A 26,247-nucleotide genomic window follows, 5' to 3' on the forward strand; every position below is an offset into this window, starting at 1 on the left:
GGGGGTATAGCTCAGTGGTAGAGCATTCGACTGCAGATCGAGAGGTCCCTGGTTCAAATCCGGGTGCCCCCTCATAGGTTTTTTGTTTTCCGGCTTCTGAATTTTTTTAATTCGACTTCTTGTTTATCAGTGAGGCATACGTTATCCAAAAACGAGACTGAATAAAACGAAATTAACACTTGACTTATTTTATTTCTAATTTGAAATACATGTATAAAGGCAAATTTGATTTTGAAAGGTGTTTGAAATAGTCATTCTAAACTGGAAGTGCCTTTCAGTGATACACTCCGCACGCAGTGGTATTAGCCTCGGGCTATTGACGAACATAAATATGATGACGAAATCGGGCTGCATCGGGAGCACAGCTACATCGAATACATGTAGTCGAATACGTTTCCGATGAATAATGATAATTTCTTCGGCATGGATTATTTTGTTCACCGGTGTCCCTACTTCTACTTAACGATTTCTACATGTCTGGCTCGCGGCTTATTTAATAATGTCCACCTCCTTGACTGCCTTGCTGTGCTGTCTTCTTAGCAGCGGCTCCCAAGTAGTTGGACAGATAGCTGCTCAAGGCTGAAAAAGAGAATACCATAGGTGAACACTGCTATACGTACATGTACTCATTGATGCCGAGATTAAAAGGTATAGGCTGACCAGGTCCCCCAAAGATCTGTTGGTAGCGGTCTTTAAGGGGACTACAGGCATGAGCTTGGGTCCAATTGATGACCGTCGGACTAATATCAATATGCACTCACGATTAGATAATAGGATCTGGTTGGGTTTAGTGAAAAAATCCCTCGAACGAATGTTTGTTACAGTGACTGGGTAGGTCTTTTAGTTAGTATACTAGACATCGATTGGCAACCTCGCGTAACTTAATCTAGCCAACTGGCCCATGCCTGTCTTCCTTTAAGGCCAAATGTGAAGACACGTTGGTGTTATTTTCTCTTCAAGTGTGATCAGAGATTACACAAATAAGAGGATTGTTTAACATGGTTTGCCTTGATCCTGATGGATCAACCCTTTCCGTGTAGTCAGGCTTGCAAATCTCGCCGAAACATGCTATGTGATTTTGTTTGTTTCGAGGTAGAAATGAGGCCATGGTACTTACGGTTAGCTGCAAAAAAGGTAAAAGAAATATTTTATTTACGTACATACACGTACATACTCAAGCATTTCCTATCAAAGGAATATCACATGAAAAACTGTTGCATTTTACACGGTGTCGAAGAATCGATTGGAAAATGCATTGGACTCTGGGTGGTGCTGTCTCAAGGTCAGTTTGCATCAAAACATATACAACTATTTCAAATAGCGGAAGGTCGATTGCTGATGGGTCAACCATCACTCCTTTTCAACGTTGTACACGTGCGCTTCTTCCTGCGAACGCGTAATGATACTTCAAATAGATTCTAAAACATTGTGTTATGCTAAAAAGTATTTTGATGCAGATTTTCAACTTCTATTAAAAACACCATGAGTTCAAAAGTTGATGTGGTAGAAATGATGCTTTAGATCGTTGTTAATATCAAAATCATTATATCGAACGTCGGCAGAGATGATGGGTTGCCACACATGCTCGACACACTGCGAGAGATTGTTACCCAGTCTCTAACCGTTGTTTGCGAAGGCGTTGCGAAGCGTGCACTATTTGTAACAATAAGCTTGACTAAGAAACGTACCACCGCCACCCAAGAATCGCCTGTGTCTGGACAGCACTGACTGGATTGCGGCCAATTCTGGAAGAAATTCAAGTTGAACAAATGATGCAGAAATATTTGATCATACCCGCGTTATCAATTAGTGTTAAAAGTAACAGTTCGTCTAAATAGGCTCTCGTCCGCTCAGGAGCTATAGAAAATAAAAGTGATATCGTTTACTCTCACTTTCTCAGTCTAAATCAATCAATCAACCGGACGACTTTCAAGAATACATTGTACTCGCCGCATGATGCGATTGGCGCAATTCTGTAGTCTGCGCCGGTGCAGCAGAATAGAGGACTTCTGATTGGCCAATGCGATCGGAATTACTCACCCATTTCCTCATCAATGTCAATGATAGCCTCAACCTCTGCATCTTCCTCGGCACAACAGACAGCCGCAACAGTCTGTAGAGCGGAAAAGAAAAGATTGTACTGCATCTTGTCTGCGTTTTTCTCTTTGTTTTTTTTTCAGTCAGACCTAAAGGAAGTCTAGTTTAGGGAAGCGCCAGGCTGGACAACTTAATTCAGGAAACTGCCGATAAGTGTACATTATTATCTCTTCTGTATGACAGTAAATCGGTACTATCAGAGTCTTTCAAATAAATGTATTTATTTGAAAGACTCTGGTAATTCAGACGTTACGAGTCGTATTTTTTTTAGTTAGTTAGAAATCAAGCCAGTTTCCTGACGGTACAAATTATAAACCTGGAGACAACGACACCCCCAACACACCCACACAAAAAGGCACTGAAGTGAAAAACGTGTGGCGTATGGTTCATTTTACTCGAAACTTGTCTTTTCCTAAAATACCGGCAAACTTTCTTCAATGCCGGAGTTGGAGAACCCAACGTCATCAAAGATGTTGATTGAAATTCTAGGTAGTGGCGGACCACATTATTCAGAACAGTACATTCCTAAACCTCCCTATTAACTTTATCAAACTACCGTAGTGAAATTTGTTGTGGATGTACTTACCATAAGGACTGCGAAGAACAAGAGTAGTGTCAACTTCATCTTGAACTGTTTCTCAAACAACGGAGATGCTCTCTGTTATATCCTGGATGACTTTTCCTGACAAAGTGTGACCGGCCCAACCTAAATCTTGTTTTTATACGAAGCCTAATTTCGTGCGCGTCATCGGAGATAATGGACACTCTTCGCGGCCAGAGGGCGAAAAATCACAATTTCATGATTTCGAATTATACTGTCATGATTTTCAGTGGTTTTTGCTCAAGGCGAGAGGATAATGCTTAAGAACGCCTAAGAAGACTTGGGCACATTACCGACTTCTTGCGCTCTGCTTTAACTGCTACAGATGGCTCGAAGATATATTAGACAGCAATCGTTACCGACACCATCGCGTTTTGGATCCATCTACATGAATATAATACTAGAGTACGCAGGGCAAAGTCTGCTGCACACCTGAAGCTCTTGTAGAGTGCGCAGGGCAAAGTCTGCTGCACACCTGAAGCTCTTGTAGAGTGCGCAGGGCAAAGTCTGCTGCACACCTGAAGCTTTTGTCGAGTGCGAGGGGCAATAAAGACCGCTGAACACCGTCATGTCGAATTTGTCGAGTACGCAGGGCAACATCGGCCTGCTACAAGCCTGTATAGTTTTTGTCGGGTGCGCAGGGCAAAGGCAACAGCATAGTTGTAGTTTTTTTCAATCACCGTCGAGTGCGCAGGGCTTAACCTTTTGTCGATTGTGCATGCAGCTTGTGCAGGGCAAAAATCGCTGAATATAATAATTCTGACAATGTGGCAGTATGAAAATCTAGTGCAAAAAATGTAGATTTTTGAAATGAATAACATCGGATCAGATGAGACAGTTTTCTTTTATTCATTTACTCGGAGGCGAAATGCTAATGCAAAAAGTAAATGGTCAACAAATTTCTTCTGTATTTAATGTGGAGTTACAATAAAAACAGTTGGTCCAATGCGACTTGGAATTACTCTATGGTTACAGTTAAATAACCGTAGGGCCGTATGGACTGAACATGAAGAAATGTAATGTATCGATGAAAAATAGGGACGTGTCTGTTATACATATGATGTACATACTAGTATACTTTTACCTTAACATGTACTTGAAGTTACATATGCTATAAGGAGATTATCACAAATTAAAAGTTACGAATACATTGAATCAGCACCGCGGTTGGTAGAAGTTCGAACTAGATTCGGGTAGATCGGAACAAAATTTCCAGATTTTGCGTGGCGGTTACACATGTACACAAGTCTCTCTTGGTTACGGCTTGGTTACCTATTAATGTGCATGCGTAACAGAAAGGCCCGACTGAGTATACGGGCGGGTCAACCAATTGATTCCCATCGCCACCGCTATACCGGTTAGCGGTGGCGTTCGGAACCAATGTGCCGGGTCAACCTTATTTTATCTCGAACAGTTATCGAAAATTATCTACACTGTTGAAATTACACAATGTGGGCGCGTATTACCATCGATCATGATCATCACATTCAAGGCCGGAATCAGGATATGGTGGTGTCGTGGGCGGGTGGCGGCGGTTTTCGCAAAATCCCCGGAACGCCAACGCGTCTACATTGTTTAATTTCCACTGTGTAGATAATTTTCGATAACTGAAGGCCAGAGTCCTCTATTAAAACATGTGTACATTACGTGTACATTGTTGTGCATAGGTTTTGGTAAAAAAAATACTCATTGGACCAATCAATCTGCACAAAATTTTATATGTGTCAAGAAGAACCCTTTGCCAATAGCATAATGAAGTTTTAAAAAATTCCAATACCGATTGCCTGAGAAAAAAAGATTTCCGTACACCATATCCATCAAAACGTCACTGGCGCATTGATATGACCCTGTCAAAGTACAAGTTCTAAACTGACCAGTGAGACCACATTTTCTTAAATATATTATCAAAAAGCATATTTCTGTGATGGCCTGACTCTGTAGATTAAGAATCAACCACAGATTGAGAATTAATTCCACTTTGGTCCATCCCAGCCATGTATTTACCACAACTTGACATTTTGATAAGCTCTATGTGACTGTGCCACACTTCCGGTCGTGGATGAATACAGGTCTCTGCCCTGAACGTCTACCAATCGCCCTTCCCATTGTTAGAGCTCCTGATGCCGATGAGAATAAAAAAATGAGATCGGCGTTAGCGTAGGCTTTTCGGGAGATTTGCGAAACGTGGCACTAAAAGAACTGCGCGACACCCGTAAGAAAAAGAGGATGCTAATGACATCTTAAACCAAAGCACTTTTGGGGAGGGGCCGGGCAAGTTTGGTGGACATTTCCAGATTACTGGTTAACATCAGGGTATCAGTATGCCTGTCTACAACGTCTGATCGAGACATTCTGGAAAGAACAAGGCCGTGCGCGTGTTGGTTTATGTTCGGATAACACTTGAATGTATAACCAAATAAAGGTCCTAAGGACAAACATTGGATACCTTTTTGATGGGGAGTAATTTCTGTCATTACATGTAGCATGTTGATTAGAATCAACTTGTTCACAAGGTGTACACTATCACCCCAAGTCAAGTTCACTGGACAGCTAATATGCTTTCCTCATTTTTAACCCTTTTTTAGATTAGTTCATTTGGGTATAGTCGTTTTTCTTATTCTTCTTATTGCTACAGGCCGAATCCCCTGGTTCCCTCATTAAGAGTGTATACCCAAATTGTCCCACGACAAATGAAAGGAAAAATAAACCACTACCGCAGATTAAAACATACGCAAAAGAGTGAGGATTACTGTCGAAGAGGTTTCCTATCAGCGTCGCCTGGAACATGTCCCCTAAGGCCCAGGCGGCGTAGGTAGCGAAGGTCACGTGGGAAACCATCCCAACCTTGTCAGACACCCAACAAATGAGCGCCGACGACTTAGCGGAAAGCCCGATGCCGAGGAAAGCGATTCCAACGCAGAATGGCAGGAACTGCTTCTCGCTAAAGAACATGATAACTGTGCCGAGGATGTTGGTTTGAGCCATTATGTAGAAAGACCAAGTAGGCCCGAAGCGCCTTTGGAAGAAGGCGCCGATGCCTGCCCAGGCGACGTAAGTTCCGTTGAAAACCGAGGCAGCGATGGTCGCCTGTGAACTGGAGAGGTCCATGTACAGCATGATGTACGACTTTAAATAGCTACCGACTGTGCTGTTAACTTGGCCATCGCCGATGAATTGGACGATGGAAGCGATGGCAATCAGGAACCAAGCAATACACGGCCTTGCTTGGACTTTGTGGTTACCACTGTCATCAAGACCGTCTTTCGTTAGCCGCAACTTCTCAACACCAAGGCACAAACAACCAATATAGGTCAGCGTACCAGATATGGCAACCTCCGCCCCTATCATTAAGAACAGAACGAATAAGTTCCATTGAATTTTTTCTGCTTTGGAGGAGAAACAGTCCACCGCCGTAATATTTGTCCCATTTGCACACGTTATAGTGTCATTGAATACTTCTAAATGATTCCCTTTTTCATCGAGGTACTTTCCATAATGTTTGCTGGTAAAGTTGTATGAGAGTGCAGGCCCAATGAAGAATCCGGAGTATAGTCCGAACGACAGAATATAGAGGGCGGTGGCTTTTTCCTTTCCCCAGATGGCGGCCATTGAAAGCGTCCCACCTGAAAAGGCAACAGTTTTGAGAAACATTATAAGCAACATCTGCACCGGGGTCTGCATGATTTGCATTTGGCTTCACCACTAGACCCTGGATACTCGTGTACGTCATATCCAATCATATCGCTCGTCACCGCCAGAATCTTTGGGGGACGTAGTGAGTTAGCCCTATGACCCGTCTATTCGGGCACTACGTGTCAGCACTGTTTCAAAATGACGGTTCTATTTTACTCGGAGTGCCCGCACGGCCCGACTAAATGATGCGGTTTTCTTGTAGAGGCAATTATTTTTTCATATCAGCATTAGCTCATAAATTATCTGTGACCATGAAGATCTATTAGGCCGTCAATTGATTTGTGTTCGCATCAGGGTAAATGGTTATGTTGACTGATAAGTCGCCCTCTTTTCCGATTCAATATGCCATAAATATGCCAAGTGTCAAAACGTTATTTACACCTGATTTACATCAAATATCAAATATGTTTTAGCTCAACATGATACCAGGGGTAGTGCAAGTGACCATAGGAGCGCGCAATGACCCCAGGGTGAACGAGGTTGTATTATGAGCGTGGAAGGTCAATGAGGTACACTTCACATGTACAGTGTATATACTAGTAATTCGGATCTTCGGAACTGCTAGTCAGATTCTAACATACATGTAGACCCTAACAAGATATTGAGCATATTCTGACAAGAAAATTGACGCTATTCCGTGGCAGGAAGCAGAGTAAGATTATTTCAAGTTGACAAGAATCGTCAAGAGATTTCCGCCGAATCCGCTAACTAAGCCAATGGAATATCCAACCCTCGCCTTTAAAGTCATGCCATGCTCGGAAGTGGCAGACTTGTCACCCATACAGCTGACGTAGAGTATGGATGAAACATAGGCCTTCTGATGAGGTAAAGTTTTCCACTGCTTGAGATAAAATAACTCTGCTAACAGTCACCAAGCCGTTTCTTTTTGGAAATTCTTTGGTAGATGACAACGGGCGCTTACTCACCAACCCAAATACTGATGACCGACAGCCCCTGCACGAACATCAAGGCAATCAGGACGTACAGATTCGTGCAGAATGACGTCAAGCTTATTGACACAGCAAAAATCCATGACATCACAATAATGACAACTTCCAGGCAATCTTTTAGGAAGAGTTTAATGCACACAACCCCCGCGAGTAATCCGAGTGACTTTGAGGGGAAGATCCAGGCGATTTCTGAAGAGTTGGTCATTGTGATGATTTGAAGGTCGAGAAGGACACTCCCTATCACAACTATTACTGTTCCCTGGAGAGAAAAAGATCAGTTAAGAATGAAAGGAAACAATGATGTTTTTGCTGATTGGATTTTATGAGTGGATGGCAAGGTGGCCGACTGTAGAGTTAGTAAAATAAACGATTTCAGGGGCCGACTACATGTATGCACATGTATATAAATCCCGATACTTTTAATTGGGACTCGAACAAAGTTTACTGAAAAATGTCGACTCTTTCTTTATTTTTCTCCATAGTCGCATCAAATGAAGCATACACGTCCAAATAGAAAGGAAAACGTAGAATATTTGCAATAAGTTTGTTACGCGCTTTAGCATACGAGACAAGACCACTAATGAATATTCATAGGTTGGAGGGTCGAGGCCTATCAATTAGACGAGTGCATGTTTTTAACTCTCAAGTACATATTTGGAGAGGTATTGAAAAAATATTTGTTGGTGCAAGTCTACAGATATAAAGAAATTATTTGATGAAAAAATTAATTTCGAATTTTGCTAATTTGGTAATAGGGGGCGTGTTTTGATATTTTTCTGCCAGTGCCCGACTGTCCGGAATATCATATCAAAATTTCAGATTCACAACCCCACGCAGGATTTGATGCGTCGCGGTCAAACATTGACAATTTAACTGCTAATAGGCTTAAAAAATCAATTGTGGTCTTGTCTCATACACAGCCGTACCAGCTTCTGAAATGACCAAGTTAGCTCAAAAAGTTTTCCAGAAGCTAAAATCACTCAAATTAGATAACGAATAATGTGGTTTTAAATGCTTTTTGACTGCTTCCATATTTTGCACCAACCCAAGCGGTTAATGGTTGCCTAACCATAACTAGAATATCTAACGAAAAGAAAAGGTCACATGCACGCACAATGTGAGGGGTAATGAGATCGTAATAATTATCATGCCCAATGTGATGATATTATATTACATGTATATGCACAGAATATTGTTTGTGCTACATTGTTGTATGAATACGGGTTAGGTTGTATAACGCCACAGTGACATGCCTAATTTGCAGACGGGTTTTTACAAGGCAGCTGTGTGATATCACCCAAAACTAGTTTTTGTTGCACTAAACCATCATTGGACAAACTCTCAATAGAACTACTGTTTCTTACACCTAATTTCGACCAGTTCAATACTAAAAATGACTCAAGGATTGATTGGAGATTGTAAGTTTCGACGAAAATGTCTTCCGTCAGGCTCCCTAATACATTTGTACTCACTCCTCCGACATTGAGTAAACAAAAGAGCAAAGTCACAATCCATTTCTTCATCCTGTCGCCATCTTGTTTTTCTGGTGGAGATTTCTCCTCTTCTCGTGTCTTCATCTCGGCCCGATACTCGTTCCCCTCTTGGCTGATGTCAGCAGCTGGAGCTCTATGTTCCAGGTCAGACTCCACCATTTCGCACGTGCTATTGAAGCTTAAATTTGAAGGGAAAATCTGCTCAAAGTGTTTAAAAAATGAAATGAATTTTCAAAAAGATCCCACTTAATCAAGAATAATAATTTGCAAAGTTCAACATACTGTTTGACTTGATGCAGCTGATGGAAACAATCTGCGAAATATATTATGGAATTGGAACATCTAGTAACTTGCATGTTGATATAACAAACTAAGTTGATATAACAAATCTATCGAGAGCAATTAGCAATCATGACTGTATGACCGTTCCTGGTCCTTGCACATGGTATAATCTTCAGTTGCAGAACGCTTTTTCACTGAATTCTTCCTTTTTCACGGTAACACACTGAACCTTTGTATAGGTGTCTATAAACCCCTTAGGTTTTTTTTCGAATTGTAACGTTAGTAGGCCTAAGTGTTCTAGAAAACTAATTCTTCGCAAAAAGCCCTCTCTGTTGTTTTGTTCATATTCTTAAAATGCATTTCCTGCGATGTGAATCACCTTCAAAGTATTTTAAGGAAAGCTACGGAAAAGGTGACATTTTTGTTAAATGTCCGTGAAGAACAACTCGAAAATCCTTTGTCTAGTGACCACCGCGGCTGATAAGTATTTTCCCGCTTTCTGCGTCTTGATGGCAACTCCCCGGCAGGTCCACTCGCCGTCACCAAGGGGCTTAGTAACAAGATGCTCATCTTAAAGGGCTCTAGACGCACTCTTAGATATAAAGGTTTTGAGCCTTTTGAAAAAATCTTTCTGGGTTCTTCAGCCAACAGGAATATGCACCCCTAGGGGTTTTTGAGTTTGTGAAAAGCCCGTGAAAAGCCGTAAAGGGCCGTGTTCTTCATAACCCTGAAAAACCTCTACGGTGTGCCGGCATATTTGTGTCGGCTCGAAACCCCCAAATGGGTTTTTTAGAGGCTAAAAACCTCTATTTTTAAGAGAGCACGGACAGTAACACAGTTGTCGTGTCACTATGAATAGAAAATATGTTGTTGTCCGATTGCGTTTTGGCGGAAAGATGGGAATAGCCATACGTAAGAAGTAGTAAGTAAGTATGGGGGTTCATTTCCAGGCGGACAAACATTTTGTCCCATTTATCAACATACATTTACTTACCCTTAAAGATAAATTTGATGAACGCTTAGAACCGTCTTAGAACTTCCTTAATACATCCAATCCGAATCAGGCCGGTTACTCCTAATGATATGTATGGACACGCCGAGTAGGACAGCTGGTTTAAGTGCAAGGCACTTCTTGGAAATCGTTGATTTGGGGTGGGCTCTGCACAGACAATTATGATACGATGTAATTCGCCATACGAAGTATGATTTAACCCCGATCTCATCATTTCCTAATGAGAAGCTAAATTTGCAATGACCATTGGCCCGCATATGTATCCGACTATCTGATAATTAGTAGTGTATATAGTGACGCATCTGATTCTATGTATTCTTACAAGTAAGTGTACATACATTTTGTATTATTATCATAAGTCAAAGGCCTACGTTTTGAGATTTTCAGTTACTGTAGAACAGAAAAAAATCCGCTTGCAGGATATTTTTGTGAGTGAGTGATGCTGGCGAAAATAAACTGCCGCGAATATCTCTTGCTTTTCAAATTGAATTCCATGTAATTATTGTCATGTTTTCACAGAGAGGTAAGGGATTGCATCCACCTCGGCCTTGTTGATCCCCATTATACGAAAAGGTGATTAAAGAAACCGCGTACATACCATGCGCAATCAGCGCGTATCATGATCAACATTAGCAAACACAAATTTCACACTCTTGAATGACTCTGCTCTAATTAATGCTCATCTTAATGTGCTAGTGTATATGGGCGTTATGACAGTGAATTCGGGTGGACTATATCAAGACATCTGCACCACACAGCGCCAACACAAGGAGCTCTACATGTACTGCAAAATAGGCAATTTTTACTTTATTTGGAAAACATTTGCATCGACTCGCAAAAATATTCTGCCGCGAATATGTCCATCGTTCGGCATTCCGAAAACGTTCATGTCTCAAAAGGTTTGTTTTGCAGTATGAAAATATGATCATGCAAAAACAATTCTGTTGTGTACATCTGTGCTGGCTCTTGTGAAGAGCCATCCAAATCAATTTTATTTTTCAAAGCTCAGCAGAATCGACGAGACGTACGTCGTATCGGTAGATTAGTCATCTCTTGAGATTATATCAAACAGTCAACGTCATGTGGAAGCAGCTGCTAGCTCTCCGAGGACGTCAGGCCTCTCTAGTATGTCCAACTACCTCTCCGAGCAATTCTCGCCTCCACAAAGTCCTCGTATCGGGATTTCAAACCCATGTTGCAACTCTGGCTTCAGCGTTTGCGCTTTCACATTGTACAGTTGAAATGTACTCATCGATTTATCCCGTACGCGCAACTACAGCTCAAATACAGGAACAAGAGATGCAACATCGGATTGAAAAGTACCTAAACAGAGCTCCTTGGTGGTCCTGGCATTCGGGCGACAAGCCGCTTCATCTCCGCCACAGGACTGAGGTTATAGTTTTACTTAGGCAGGTTGAACGCTGAAGAAGAAGGTGGTCCTGGCATAGCCTTGTCACAGTGAGAAAACTGTCAGTCAGATGTACAGTCCATACGCACGAGGCCCTTGTTTAGATATAGCTAGATTTGCTCGGAGAGGTCGTTGGTAATGACTCGGAGAGGTGGCAGTTGCTTCCAAAGGGTGGTCCTTGGCGTTGTGCGTATGGCAGACGTGTCTTGCCATTCCCTTTAACAACAGGAATCATCTCAACAATGTTAACAACCATAAAGAAAACCTTTGAAGACAGCAATAGTGTTAAGACAAATTTATTACTGAATATCAAATCGACGATGGATGCGAATCTATTCTCCCGGACAAACTCTCTTTCCAGACTCATTTTTGTAGCAGCACCAACTTGGGTCATTGAGGGGGACAGACTTTCGCCCTGAAAGAAATGCACGTCGATACATGTATCTTAAAGTGCCACGTTGCAAATGATTTTAGTCGCTACTAAATGCGATGGAGCCCGGACAATAGCAACCAATCAGCAGCGGTATTTCAACCACTATCGGCAGGTTGTCCTGCTCTGTCGTAGGTCGCAGCGAGTGTAATCGCTCGTTTGCGCGGCGCTTTCAATAACTACCTCATCCTGGTTTGACTTGGTGGTAAAGTGACACCTATAGGTAGACTTACAAAACGGCTCGTGGACCATTCATATTTGTATGTTCGATTATATTATGATTTACAAAATCCATCAGCGTTCTCAACCTGGATTCCTCAGTAAGTGTCCAGGAAAACTCTCCCGACAACACTCTAAAGCCATCTAGATTTCGAGTCGCTATCGTGCTCGTAAACTCCCTTTGGTGGAAACACGGCTTACCTTGTATCATGTCCCACAGTCGACCCTAAAAAAGAAGAAATAAGATACGATTCGCATTTTGATTTGGACAAAAGTTGTGTAGTTCCTGTACGTTATGGCCGTGGTTTAATGGTTTGAATCTATGGCAGTTGTGAAGGTCGTCTGAAACCACTGTAAACATGGTATACAACTGTTAGATTTCGGAGATCTAATACGGTGGCTTTGGTTCTGTGTCGTTTCTTTGGTGGCGCTGTGGGTCCGAAGATGGTCCGAATCGGCGACTCGTGGAATTTTCAAGAATCATTTGTTTGTCGGACATCCTATCCTTAGGACATTGCAAACTTTTAGCATCCCGGAAATCAGTCATCACTTTACACCGTTTTTGAGGGGCAGTCACTGTAAAGCTTACCGCCAATTTCGCATTGTCAGGAAACACACGCTTGGCTCCTTCCTCCGTGCACGGTCCGTCACGACAGCCGGTCAGGTAGACGGTTATGGCTGAACGTTCCGCCTCGGGATAGAAAGTATACTTCCATGGGCTGTCGGACTCGACTATCGGGCAGAAGTCTAGGTCCCAGTTCGGGAAGGGGAAGGCAGCCTCGACTGAGAGTAAAAGATAATAACAGTAAACTGTATGCTGTAATTGGAACCTCAAAAGTCTAGTTACTCTTTGCTCTTACATGTATACATGTACCTACAAATGAAACACGCGGGGAAAAGCATTTGAGATTTAGTTTTAATATTGATATCATCGACCCCACGAAACAGCTTGCATTGGGATCAATAGGCCTAAACCGACTCTTGTGCAAAAATAGCAATGTTTGATTATAAAGTCATTGCTGTCGAACTAAATGTAGTTATACCGCCGCGGCGACCACTGCGAGATAACGTTTAGTGGTATCAGGCGTCGAGGCATAGATTTTCGTCACCGCGCAGCGCATCACAGTGCATCGATCCGCACAAAAAATTTCTGCACGGAGGCCTCACTCGGGTCCAGTCGGAACCAAAATCGGAAAAGCGGGTATAAAATTCAGTCAGTTTTTGAATTGTTCCATTTTATGTGAGTCATTCAATCCTGGGAACTGTGACTGTGAAATTGAAGGACAGCTTGATTATACTGCCCTTAATAATACCAATGGCCCTTTTAAAGTATTCACCATACCTGCAGCAAACGCTAGTGCGCAAACGACAACAGCGATCTGCTTCATCTTCGCGAATACCTTAGTATGTGCATCTTGTGAAGCCGGAATGGTTTTATAGTAGCCAAGTCGGCTTACTGGACTTTGTGCAAAGAAAGCAACGAGCGCAATGGGGGAGCGACCATTATGTTTGACCCCGCCATCATTTTGTCATCCTAAAATAAAAACTTGGGGCTAACACGGCCACAAAATAGCCGCAACTCCATTTTGTGGATGGTGTAATGCCTGGTCATGGGTTCGAGTCTTGGGATAAACTCCTAAAGTACGTAAGCCATGGGTTTGAATCTGGATATTTCTCATCGATGTGATGGTGTAGTGCTTCGGTCATGGGCTCGATTCTTGATATAATCTCTTCAATGTAGTGTGTAGTGCTTCGGTCTTGGGTTCGATTTTGAGATTTACTCTTTGGTGTGGTGCGGGTCTCAGCCCCCTGTTTACTTCAATGTGTAACACACCTTCCATTCGTCGCGCTGGCGCCACCTATCCATCCCCATGTCACAAGATAATAGACCCAGTGATTTGCACTTGTAGCCCCTCTATTTATGACCATAGCAGCAAATATATGAACAGTTAGATATAAAAACAAAATAAATAAACACATCGTTGCGTTCGTTGTGTTGCGTTGCTTTCTCTGCGCAAAGTCCAGTAAGCCGGCCAAGTCAGTCAATGTAACATTGCTTGCACGGCCATGCACGTGGCTTTGTTCACATGTTCGATATATATGCATAAACACGGCCGGCCCTAGGTATACAAGATATTTACGACTCATGACAGAAAATCACACGTCTCAATATCAATTTCAACCGCATCAATATTGGCTACTACAATATTTACTCGCAGTTAATCTAGATATTTGTGTCTTGAACAGGAAGCGTTTCCCACAACTGTTTCGAAAGTGTTGACCAGTCGCAGGCAGGCTCTCATTTAGATGACGATCTCGCAAAGGCCTTAGAGTAGCAAAGGCTAAGCCTCAATCGTCCTGCCTTGTACATGCATATCACGTGACCAGGCCCATTGAAACAAGAAGATGACGCTGTATCAAATATTCGACCTCAATTGCCTCGCAATGTATATCACGTGAGCATGTATATCACGGGACCATGCCCACTGAAACAAGAGGATATCGCTGTAATGTTCGAAGATTTAATACGTTTGTTTGAGCATGTTTAAAGCAATGAAATCCTTACGAATTTGCAATGTACAATATCATAACTATGATAGACCATAGTACACGCGGATGAAACTGCCCTCGCAGCTTGGATTCTCTCATTTGCGAGGCCGTCTTTCAAAGAGAGTCATCCGCGACTCTGTTGACGGAAATGGATGAAAATAACTTTTGATTTGTTATTTCAAATAATGGTGAGGTTCGCATGCTTACGATTTACGATTGCGTTTACGATTTCAACACGTAAACACCAGTAGTAAAAAATCATACACAATTAAAATCAAATCCAAATGTATAATAATTACTAGATTTTAAATTGCTTCAATAACTGTTACTAAGCAGATTGTCTAAATATTCATTGAAACAAATATGTTCATCATCACGTAAGTTCAAAATAAACGCGGTCCAAAATTACAAATAATGATACATTAGTATACTCGACATCATCGTTCCACAATAACACCGGTATTCGCAGTTTCCGCATCAGTCATGGTAACGAGATTGCTCTACCTCGTCCACTGCGGAGGGGATTGACGAAATGATGCAGCGCTCACGACACCCTTAAAGCACGCTCGGTCTTCGCCATTCCCTCTCGATCATCGGCACTGGAACAAACAGTTTTCAGTTTTAGACATAGTTTGTGGATAACACAACAGAGTAACATCGGTGAGTCCAGGTTCTAGATTCCCAAATTTTCATCTTTTATCAATTGTGTACAATTTCAATTTCAATTTATTCTGTATTAATACCGTATGGTTATAACATGTACATTTGTGTTTACTCTCTCTTAGAAACGATGTTTTTTCAGCCTTTTAAAAGGCTTTTAAGAACTTTCAGGCAACGCAAATATGCATCGACAAGAGGGTTTTTTTTCAGGAAAATGAAAATCACTATTTTCCTTAAAACCCTCTATGGGGTGCATATTTGTGTGAGCTGAAAAACCCTTAAATATTTTTCAGAATTTCAAAAACTACGTAGAGTGCTCGGTAAATAGGTAACTAACAAACGTACAACAAACAGGAACGCGCTATGCCTATTCCATAGAGTCTTGTGTCTTCATTCTAAAGCATCTGGGTTGAGAATGAACCACACTTTACAGTGTAAATGCACTATGCGCCAACGAAGCCGCCTAGTTTTGAATTCAGCGGTAACGGTTAGGCAACCATAACCGCTTGGGTTGGTGCAAAATATGGCAGCAGTCAAAAAGCATTTAAAACCACATTATTCGTTATTCAATTAGAGAAGTACTACTCTCTGTCGATATTGGTTGCCTCACTATAACCGCGAGGGTGTGGGGCTAAAATGTTGTCCAAAACCGCTTCAACATTTTAGCGCCACCCTCGCGGTTCTAGTGAGGCAACAGATAGCTTCGAGTCGGTATCAATTCCTTAATCAAAGCAATATATGTTTGGCTTATGTTTCTTCAGCATTTCTGTACCAATACCATGCGTAATTCGACGACCTTCAAGAACTGTGCGTCCGAACTGAAGCTCTCAAATGTAGTGGAATTGAATTACATGTATATCAAATATATACTTGATAATATCATAAACGTAATTACATCATCAAGCCATTATTTTGAAATACGTCCTTGCTTTGACTGAATTAAAGTTTTTTAGATCCAACTGGGTGAACCAAGGGACCAAGGAAGGGAACCGATGTTAACAGTGACCAATGGTATGGTAAAATGTTCAACACATAAAAGATGTAATAACGTTAATGACAACGATATCAAGCCTAGACTAACTGACTGACTTGCTGGCTGGCTGACTGGCTGGTTGGTTGGCTGGCTGGCTGGCTGGCTGGTTGGTTGGCTGGCTGGCTGGCTGGTTGGTTGGCTGGCTGGTTGGTTGGCTGGCTGGTTGGTTGGCTGGCTGGTTGGTTGACTGGCTGGCTGGCTGGTTGGTTGACTGGCTGGCTGGCTGGCTGGTTGGTTGGCTCATTAATTTATAATAATTATTTGATTGGTTGATTGTAACATTCGCAGGCAAGGTTTTCGAAAGTTGTTCAAGCCGTAGCTTGACGTTTGTACCATCGATTTATCAACATGACACCTACGTCAAAATGTTTTACAAAAATGATGGGTGTTTGCTCAATCAGGATGTGGTTCGGAATCTCTGTTGGTTCTGGTTATTTTCACCCATCGATATCCTGTTTGCTGCCAGAAGCTCCCTCCGCATTATTTGCATCGATGCGGGAGTCAATCACCAGATGCGATGGATCAATTTCCGGTGTTTAGGTGGTTTGGTTGAGCGCCGATCACAGTCTGTGAGCAGAAATAAACCAGCCGCTTTTTCAGCATGATATCATTGCCTACTTTTTTATTTTATTTTTTTTGGGGGGGGGTGACGTACATGATTGAAAGAATCTTGCTGTAATTTTCAGACCGAGTGATATTGTAGGCTGCATAGGCAAAATTCTCAGCATCGACAAAAGAAACTATGATGATTGTAGGAATCATTCATTCATAAGCTGACGGAGTCCAACCCATTTTGTCGTATTCTTTACCAGTTGCTCGTCGTGTCGACACGGACCAGTACCAATTTATACAACCTGGGAGGAACAAGGAAAATTAGGCGAAAAGACCTCCCCAGCTGTGGGTAGGAACCAGGGACCTCTTGACTACTAGCCGATATAGCCCCGCACCCCTAGTTCACTTGCCTGGGCTTTTTGGTACTTCAAAGTTCATGTTAACACAGTTCATCACTGCTACAGGCATTAATTTTTTTAAGATCTGACTTACTTATGTTTTGACGTCGTGACTGACACAATCAATATACGAACAGGTCTCTTTTTTTCGGTCGAAGCCAAATAAAGTGCTCCATTTTATCAAGAATTCATAAAGACTAGTAGTCATGAATTCTTTATTTTATTGTATGATCGTCTATACGCCATTACGCATTACTAGTATGTCTCTTAATGGACATAACAACTAAATAACGGTAATTTTAAAACATTGTATACCGGAAGAGAACAACATGCAGTTTCATATATCTGATGAAAAAGAGGAAATAACTCCCATCATCACCAAGGAACAAACATAGATTTGAGCCAAGCCTCTCCGGATATGTTTAGGGCGTCGTGTTTTCCTAACAAAAGATTAATGAAATACCTTACCTGTCAATTAGAAGAAATTGGTGTCACGTGCTATTTGCAACCGTCAATTAAATTAACGTTGTAGAGATTGGGCTTTGTGAAGTCTGTCAAGTTGCCGTCGCCTTCGTTTCACGTTTTTCATAATTGGAATGTTTCTTAATAAGGCAAAGTTAGATTTTCAAGATTCAATGGAGTATTCAAGTCCTAAATACATGTATACATCATTGTTTTTTAAAAAGGTCATGTGTATCTATAGGATTCATGTAATGTACTGGACACTTTTGTCGTGGTCTTTCTTCCACGATTGAAATACACACCAGAAATATATAATTCCCCATCCCATGATTTGTTGCTTTTCTTGAAAGATGAGCGAAAAAAGTGTTTCGTCGCAAAATGCAATTAACTATTTGTTTAGAAAAACGCAAAAGTACATGTACGAGTGATGGCTTTATATATGTTTTAATCTATATTGTAGTCGTCACCTTCAATACCTCAGTAAAAGTGCAAACTAGGATCCTTTGTTCCACACTCTTTATCCCGAAACATCTAAAACTGGAGGAAGAAGACAACACTCTAATCAGAAAAGCCGGTAACGGAACTTCAGAGAGTGAGTGAGCATAAGCCATCGGTATCAAACTGGTAACGATTCCATCAGTAAAGGATTACTGAGATATTTCAAATGAGCTTATATCTCCTCTTGAAATTTGCCATTTAGATATTGGAAATATCGCCATCTTTAAATAAACAATATCTGCAGATAAACAGATCTGCTTAGACATCGGAATAACGCACGTGATATTATCAGACTTAAGAAAAGGGAAAAAAACTGAAATGTCATCCACATACCAAATGTTGCCCTTTTACTAACAGGACAACATGAAAAACCGAAGCGAAGCCGATGAAAGCATTTTCAAGGCAGCACCAGACATGTTCAACAGGAAACAGAAATGCCAAAAAGTCAAACCTGTGTTCCTTCAGTAATACTTTTTCCAATAGTTAGTTTGCGACGAAATGGACCGGAGTGAAGAGGTTGAGATGTAAAAGATTACTTTACGGACAAACGCCGAGATAATGTAAAGATTGGAAGGTCTTGCAATCACGTGCTGTCTGTTGTTATTGCGTGGCCAGGCGAGTCGTTGCTCAAATACATAGGCTTGCTGGTTTTGCGCTTAAAAGGGCGTTTTCGCAAAGCCCACGAAACGTCCACGTAAATGCCTATCCCGTTGTTCGACTTCGTTATCAGGAGGTGGGCGTTTCGGAAGATTTGCGAAAACTCCCTTCCTTCGCCATCTCCACGCGCAAGGAGATTGTGGCACCGTGCCGGGAGATTGCATGTGATTAAAACGGCCATTTATACACATTTCTGTGCACGAAAACCCACAACTATGTTGTTTTCTTGATTTAAGGCGATTGCATATTTGCCATCGAAATGGCCCTTTCATTATGATCTTTAAGGGATATATTTTTTGAATATTGTTACGCCATTAAGTTTCAGGTGTATGCGTAGATGCACCAGAGTAGTTTGGGCAAAGTATCGCAGTCCTGTAGACTAACCAACCTCCTCAATAAACCCCATCCTCAGACTGCGCATATTGAAATGGTTGAGATGGCCCTTTCGTGGCTTTGGAAAAATAGATCCCCCGGCTGACATCGTCACCAAAATATAAGCTTGGCTACGGTGATATCGGCAACTCCAACGTTCACAATGACATCTTCAATGCCCAGAAGAATATATGAAGAGGATAAAAGTTGTACATTTACGAGGGATAGAATTTCATATAAGTAGTTAATGTTTACTTGCCACCTGAGAATATTTCTGAGAATACATAATGGTCGATATTCGTAGTCTGTACCCATTCCTTCCCAGACCAGGCCAATTATATTGATGATATTTAAGTGATAAAGAATTACCATGTTTACAAAATTTGTGGTTATTTTTATAATTCCAAATTCTATTTTGCCTTGTTGAAGCCATTAGCAACCATGATGCATTCTTGTTCAAGGTCTATGGACTTCTTTGGGATAAACAATAGAAGATAATGGTTGCCCGACAACCATATTGCTAAAGTTTGAGAGTCTTTGTTAATTTCACTTGTCGCCAATACCACAATGATTCCTTCAACTAGTTTTGAGCACTATGTCTATTAATTAGTTGAACAAGAGAAGGTTTTATAGTGCAAAGATAAGAAGGTAGTAGTTCCAAGAGTCAAACAATCTAAGAATATTTTTGTCACGTGCGTTATTTCTTCAATTTACTTCAATCAGACGCTTAACAACATCGTTTGATACCAAAATTCACTCAATTCCGTATTTTATTGGATTCTAAAATGGGTTTTCAAGTTCTAAACACGTCCAATAAGCGCCTAATACCACCATAAGTCAAGTTTACGCGTGTTTTCTCCAATATGAGATAGATCGCAAAATTATGTTGGTGTATTATTTTTACTGTTACACTACATGTATAATTGCATTTGAACTCACAATATTCTGTGATGAGATATTTATCGAGTAAGGGCTTTAATTTATGGCCGGGTATATTTGGCCAGCCGAACAGGCATCAGTTTTTGCCCTGTTTGGAGAGCCGTTGGCCGAAAAGCACTGAACATTAACTAAGTTTGGCAGGCCCGGCTTGCCAAACAGGTAAAAAATCTACCCTGTTTGGCGAGCTGGAGACTTTACAACACATTACCCAATCGGAGAGCAATGGCGTCATATTTGAATTAATATGCGCATAATTAACAATGGCCGATTTCTCGCTTTCGATTCATTTTCTTTTACAAAACTCCTTGTCAAAAATCGATGGAGAGATATACACACAAGTATGTAATTAAGTGACATTGCTAAGGTCCTTCGCTTGAACTCCTGTATTGAATGATAATGAGCTCTTCGAAAACTACAAACATTAATGAGTTCGGCTCTCCATTCAGGGCAAAAAAGTGCTTTGTTCAACTTGCAAACAAGAGGGTATTTCACCTGAACGTTAGGAATAACATCATATATACATTTACCCCCTCAGGCATTTCTGATATTGGTCTATATATTTGGTAATGCCCAAACTCTCTTTGGCAGTGTGGATTAAGATAATATCAGTCCCTCATATTATGTACATGTAGGCGTGGACGCATTGTTTACCTTCAGTTGACTTCCAGGAACGGCATTACCAAGGACGAGTAAAACCAGCTTTTGTGTACTATTGCTTTGACCTTTACGGTCAAAATCCTTTTTGTTCAGGTCTCACCAGGAACCAGATACTGTGATTTTTTTCTGTTTCTTTCTTGAGGACACTCGCCATCCGCGAGGAGCTGGTGGGTGTGCACTATCTGCAGCCTGGTAGAAATCCACCAAGCAAAGCTGTTGTACCAAGAACATCCCGAGCTGTTGCTCAGAGCAGAACTAGTGGGCCGCCTGCAAGACAAAGACACCCTAAAGATCAAGTCTTGATTGTGCCGAGGAGTTATAGAAATGAACTTTGGCGGTAAAGTAGAAAAAACTCGACGCCGAAAGCGCCTCGCCAACAACCGATCTAAATCGCTGCTATATAGACCTGGAGGAGCACGTCACGTAATCGAACACGCTTCGTGTACATATTGGTATGAAGATGAAGTGATGCGAAGGGTTCTCAAAGAGGACGTACCACGAGCATCCTTTATGCCTTCAACCATAATTATTTCTCATTCGAATGAATATTTTCGTTGCCGACAGAGACAGCAAAATATGATTGAAGTTACTGAAGTCGGCGACCAATCTGTCAGAAATTACTTTTTTTGTAAGAACATATCATATTTACTTTCTTCTAGTCAGATTTTTTTTCATCCGGAATGTGCGTTCTATTTTAGAAGCATCAAAGATGTTTTAGCTTTTGTCTGAAGAAATTCTTTTGCCACAGTATAATCATGGCGCACTTTGGTCATTACAGGAAGGACGTCATCTCTCTGGTAGACAGAAATTGACCAAGACCAGAATCTTCCTGTTGTTAGAGTGAAGACGGGGGCTTCTATTTCCTGCTTGAAGGAATTGGGAAAATTGCGCCAAACGATCGAATCAAAGCCGGTTCCCGAGACATCCAGCGCTCCACTTCATGGGTCAGAACGTCCTTTTCAAAAGAATGCAAATGGCGATGTCAAAGCCACCCGCCGCTCTTCGGCCGTATTTGCTCGCCCGTCCACCTGTTCTTTGACTGAGTGACCGCCCCTGGATTCTAGCAAGATGATACTGCAGAGACTCTGGGCATGATCAGAATACAAAAATGTACATAAAGCTAGAAGAGAGAAGTAGGGTACAAACTCTTCAGTCCGAATTTCTGCGCTTTGATGCCCAGTCCCACGCGTCGTTCAGTCTTACCTCTGGTCCCCATTGTTTTCCTTTGTGACCCTCGAACCAGAAGGAATATATTCATCCGCTGAAAACTCGGTGTTTTGGAGAGTTACTGGTTCATCTGATAAACCTGACTTGAAGATGAAGCAAGCTAGAGGCAATTAAGAATGGAGCAAACTTTTGCGGAGTTTTATCTGCTACTACTACTACTACTACTACTACTACTGCTACTATGTACTACTAAGACCCATGACGTAAGGTCGTAGGAGAACCATGGCAGCTGGCAGCGGTGATGCATGCTCAAGTAGATCTGTTTTCCGCCTTCCGGATAAGTTGAGGTGTTGTGAGGCCGGTCCACTCTTTGATGTTATCCATCTACGTTTTCCTTGGTCTTCCTCGCTTCCTCCCTCCAGCGACAGTGCCTTCCAAGATTGTCTTTGCAAGCAGGTCATGTCCGCATACATGTCCAAACCAGTTGATCTACGGTGGCCAGGAGTTTCTCATGCGTTCCACGTGTTGTCTCCACCTCCTGTCGGACTGACACATAGGTTCTTCGTTGTAGGGATGAGATCCCAAGTAGTTTCCGCAGGCACTTCATCTTAAACGCTTGGATGCGGGGCTCTGTGGCATTTGTCGTCCAGCTTTCACAGAGTTTTATCAGAATCTTTCAATAGTCTTTCCAAAAGTTTATATTGAAAGACTCTGGTTTTATGGACGATCGTACTAATTTTTTATGATCTTTTATGGACTAGGCTACAGGGAGATCTTATCTATATGTATCAGCGGTGTGCCCGGTATGTGAAATTCAATTGTGGATGAACAAGATCTATAAACAAAAATGCAAAAAAATTTACAAAAGATGTATGAGGGGGCACCCGGATTTGAACCAGGGACCTCTCGATCTGCAGTCGAATGCTCTACCACTGAGCTATACCCCCATCACACTTCTATCGCACTTCTACCTGCAAGACTATACATTTGCATTCTCAATTGATTGCGCATGTGCAACGACAGCTGGTTTTAAGATAAAATCAAATGCCACCATCATTGTCGTGCTGATTGTAACATTGATCGTCGTTGATCATAACATGTTTTTGAAATATGCTTAGACTTGATTTGTATAGGCAGCGTACATCGATTGATTTCTCCTCCTTGCGACCAGCTGCATGTATGAAATGATATACTGCAATAATAAGTCAAATGGTGTTATTGGAACTCGATGTCGGTTTAACATTCACTATTTATCCATTCTGGGTTCTGAAGGAAGTCGAGTTGTTCATTTTTGAGAAGTTTGACAAGGCCTATGTGAAGGTGGCCGTAGGCGAAAAATACGCCATTCGCGCTTATTCTGGTATCGTCGGTAACTGACTCTCAGACCATTGTTAATAACCCCCCCCCCCCCTCGTGATTGTTAATATTTTTTGAAGGTGGTGTTATTTTGCACCCTTTGCGTCCGATCAAACAAGATCAAACAACACCACCACTAGAACTTCAAAACAATAAGGGATGCATTAAGAATGTGGTCTGAGAGTGTAATTGTTCCTCAGGGAAACCTCTTGGTGTCTTGAGAGTAATCGGAGAATCAGGTGAAATATCAATCAAGTCAGTTACTATTCTGTATTGTATCTTTTACTACACCACAGACTAGTTGATCTTTGGGGCTATCCACGTTGGCCACTCCAGCATTTTTATGGTAAAGATTATTAAAACTGCCGCAAGAAAGTTGAGTTTTTAGCTGTTCTACATTTCTTTCATTATGTTTATAACAAAAATCGTACCAGAATTTTTGAACGGATGTCGCCAGGGTATATCCTATTGGGTTAGTAGATGAGTGATTATCTCTCAAATTTGAACTTAAATATTATATCGGAAATCACGTGTTTTTACCGATAATGTGTAATCTCATAGAATGCAACCACATCATTAAGAATAGTAGGAATCATGCCCTTGGCCAAAGTTTCTCCATGATTTTGTTTGACTTTGTAGCCTGATTGTAGCCGCAGTTCACTGGAGGTCTTTTACATGTTTTATCCCTACCAAAAATATATCAGTAATTGAATTGATGAATTTGCCCGAGTATGATAATGATTTTGTTCCGGAAGGCTTGGAGTCGAGCTCTTAAAAACCGATGCCACGGATCTGTAGTCTAGGCTACAACATTGATTCAAAAACACATTTCGTTATTGCCCTCTATCATGTTTTAGAACTGACGCCTATTAACCTTGCCACATCTTCGAGAGAAAAAGTAGTTACATTTTACTTCCCAAGGAGATTCTGAAGAATTAGCAGTTGCCATATATGGAACCCATTTTCAAATGAGTTACACTGACGCCTCGTGGCAAAAAAAGCTGTGTAATGAATATCTCTTATCTCGGGTTTGAATTTCTCTTCGAAACCGTCCACATCAGAAGCACGGCAAACTTCGATGAAAAAAAACGGCGTAGGAAAATCCTCAACCCAGCGCCATAATGTCAATGAAAGACTTAAGCACTGTATGACAATTGGCTTGCACTCAGTTGCAGAAGGTTTCTTTTCCCACAGAAAGTTCGATAGTCCAGTAAGCCATAACGCGGCAATGATTGGCAGTCATTCTCTTTTCATTCGTGATACTCGAAGCTCATTTCGTGATACTGCCGTCTTGGGTGCTCTCTCCGTCCTTATGGCCGCTAGTAGAATTTCAAGTTATCACTTCACGAATATCCATTTATACTCGCAATGACATCTGAGTAACACTGGTAACATTGATGCACACTCCAGCCAACTTTACACATACATTAGGCCAGGTTCCAACATTAAAAGACATGTGCATGCTTCGATGCAGTGGCAAAGGGCATTGTTGTTTCCGATATTTTGGGAAGTGTATCTGAGTTACTGCGTTTTGTCACTAAACGGTTTTACTGACCAGATGGCTTCGATTTACCTGTAAGCAATATAATTCCGTTTAAACTTTACAAGAGCATGTATTAACCAGTTGAAAACCCATCGGGATCAACAGTCTCTCAGCTATATATACTCCATTCCACAAAAAATGCCCTGCCCTGCACGCAAAAGCATGATAATAGCTGTCAGTATTTCGGTTCAAATGGCACACTCTTGGTCATGCTTTGGCCGATGAAGGCAAAGTAAGTACATGCATACATATTTAGATATTTTGGAATTCGAAGCTTTGGATGAAATACAGGTCGTCCTCGTGAATACCGGTATCGGGTGCCATTTTGGAGTGGCCTCTTGGGGTGCCATATATTGCATGTATTATAATTAGCTATCTATACTCCATCTATCCATACTATAGCAGTGTTATTTAAATGTTATTGTATGCACAGGTCGTCACAGTCATTGGCTAAAGATATGTAAGCCACACCAGCGTGTGTTGGTGTTGGTCAATGTTCCAGGGCGGTATGGGAAGCGGCGCTTCGCAGATTGTGCATGACAAGTCACAATAAAGGCGAGACCAGGGCCTACTTAGTCCTACTGGTACCCTTTTGTGGACCTCCGAAATGTATGGTCCCACTTTTATAGTACAGAAAGGATAGGCTACCAGTATTCACGAGGACATCCCATATAACATCATGTTCAAAGGCTGCATTTTCTGTGCGAAATCTCCAAAGACAAGCATGCCTTTTTTTTCGTAAAATAGGCGAGTGTAGACTGCTTACATCGGTCTTTGATCCGCCTAACGCTCCCCACACAACAGTTTGAATAGTTGATAAAGCATCATCGCCGACTTGCGATGCGCTATCGATGGTCCTTTTTTGTGGGATCTTTCTAATCTTTGATGATATCAGAAGTGAGTGAATGTTAATGGGAAAATTATCGGATCCAATGTTTTTTTCCTCATTCTATTTTAGAACACTGGCAAAAAGACAGGTTCACTTAGAAACTGGCACGACTGATGCTCTTCGAGCTTCATGACAATAAAATCCGACAACGCCCCTACGAGTTTCTAAAATAAGAGAAAATTATCTCTCGTTTAATTAGATTCACCTTAGTTCTTAAATTGATTTATGGAAGTCGAATTTTCAATTGTGAAAAATAAGCAAAATCTCATTAGTTTCACTCCTGAAGCGGAATAAGTGGATGTGAGACAGAAATATGAAATCGTAGCCGA

The 26,247-nt window shown here is 41.5% G+C and overlaps 1 protein-coding gene, 1 long non-coding RNA gene and 2 other non-coding genes across 4 annotated transcripts; 1 reads left to right on the forward strand and 3 right to left on the reverse strand.

The window, feature by feature from the left end:
• Positions 1-72, forward strand: Trnac-gca (transfer RNA cysteine (anticodon GCA)). The gene has a single exon. It is a non-coding gene; the product is annotated as a tRNA-Cys (tRNA).
• Positions 73-1,685: 1,613 nt separating this feature from the next.
• On the reverse strand, positions 1,686-2,786 carry LOC135497617 (uncharacterized). The gene is made up of 3 exons (XR_010448948.1): positions 2,684-2,786; positions 2,041-2,113; positions 1,686-1,745 (listed from the first exon to the last, which is right to left on the reverse strand). It is a non-coding gene; the product is annotated as an uncharacterized LOC135497617 (long non-coding RNA).
• A 9,030-nt stretch (positions 2,787-11,816) lies between these two features.
• Positions 11,817-13,589, reverse strand: LOC135498240 (uncharacterized). The gene is made up of 4 exons (XM_064788456.1): positions 13,528-13,589; positions 12,775-12,968; positions 12,387-12,411; positions 11,817-11,951 (listed from the first exon to the last, which is right to left on the reverse strand). The coding sequence occupies exons 1-4, from the start codon at positions 13,571-13,573 to the stop codon at positions 11,869-11,871; spliced, it is 348 nt and encodes a 115-aa protein (XP_064644526.1). The 5' UTR covers positions 13,574-13,589; the 3' UTR covers positions 11,817-11,868.
• Positions 13,590-23,005: 9,416 nt separating this feature from the next.
• On the reverse strand, positions 23,006-23,077 carry Trnac-gca (transfer RNA cysteine (anticodon GCA)). Its single transcript has one exon. It is a non-coding gene; the product is annotated as a tRNA-Cys (tRNA).
• Between the last annotated feature and the right edge of the window lie 3,170 nt (positions 23,078-26,247).

The sequence above is a fragment of the Lineus longissimus genome, chromosome 13, assembly GCF_910592395.1.
Source record: "Lineus longissimus chromosome 13, tnLinLong1.2, whole genome shotgun sequence".
Taxonomy (NCBI): Eukaryota; Metazoa; Nemertea; class Pilidiophora; order Heteronemertea; family Lineidae; genus Lineus; species Lineus longissimus.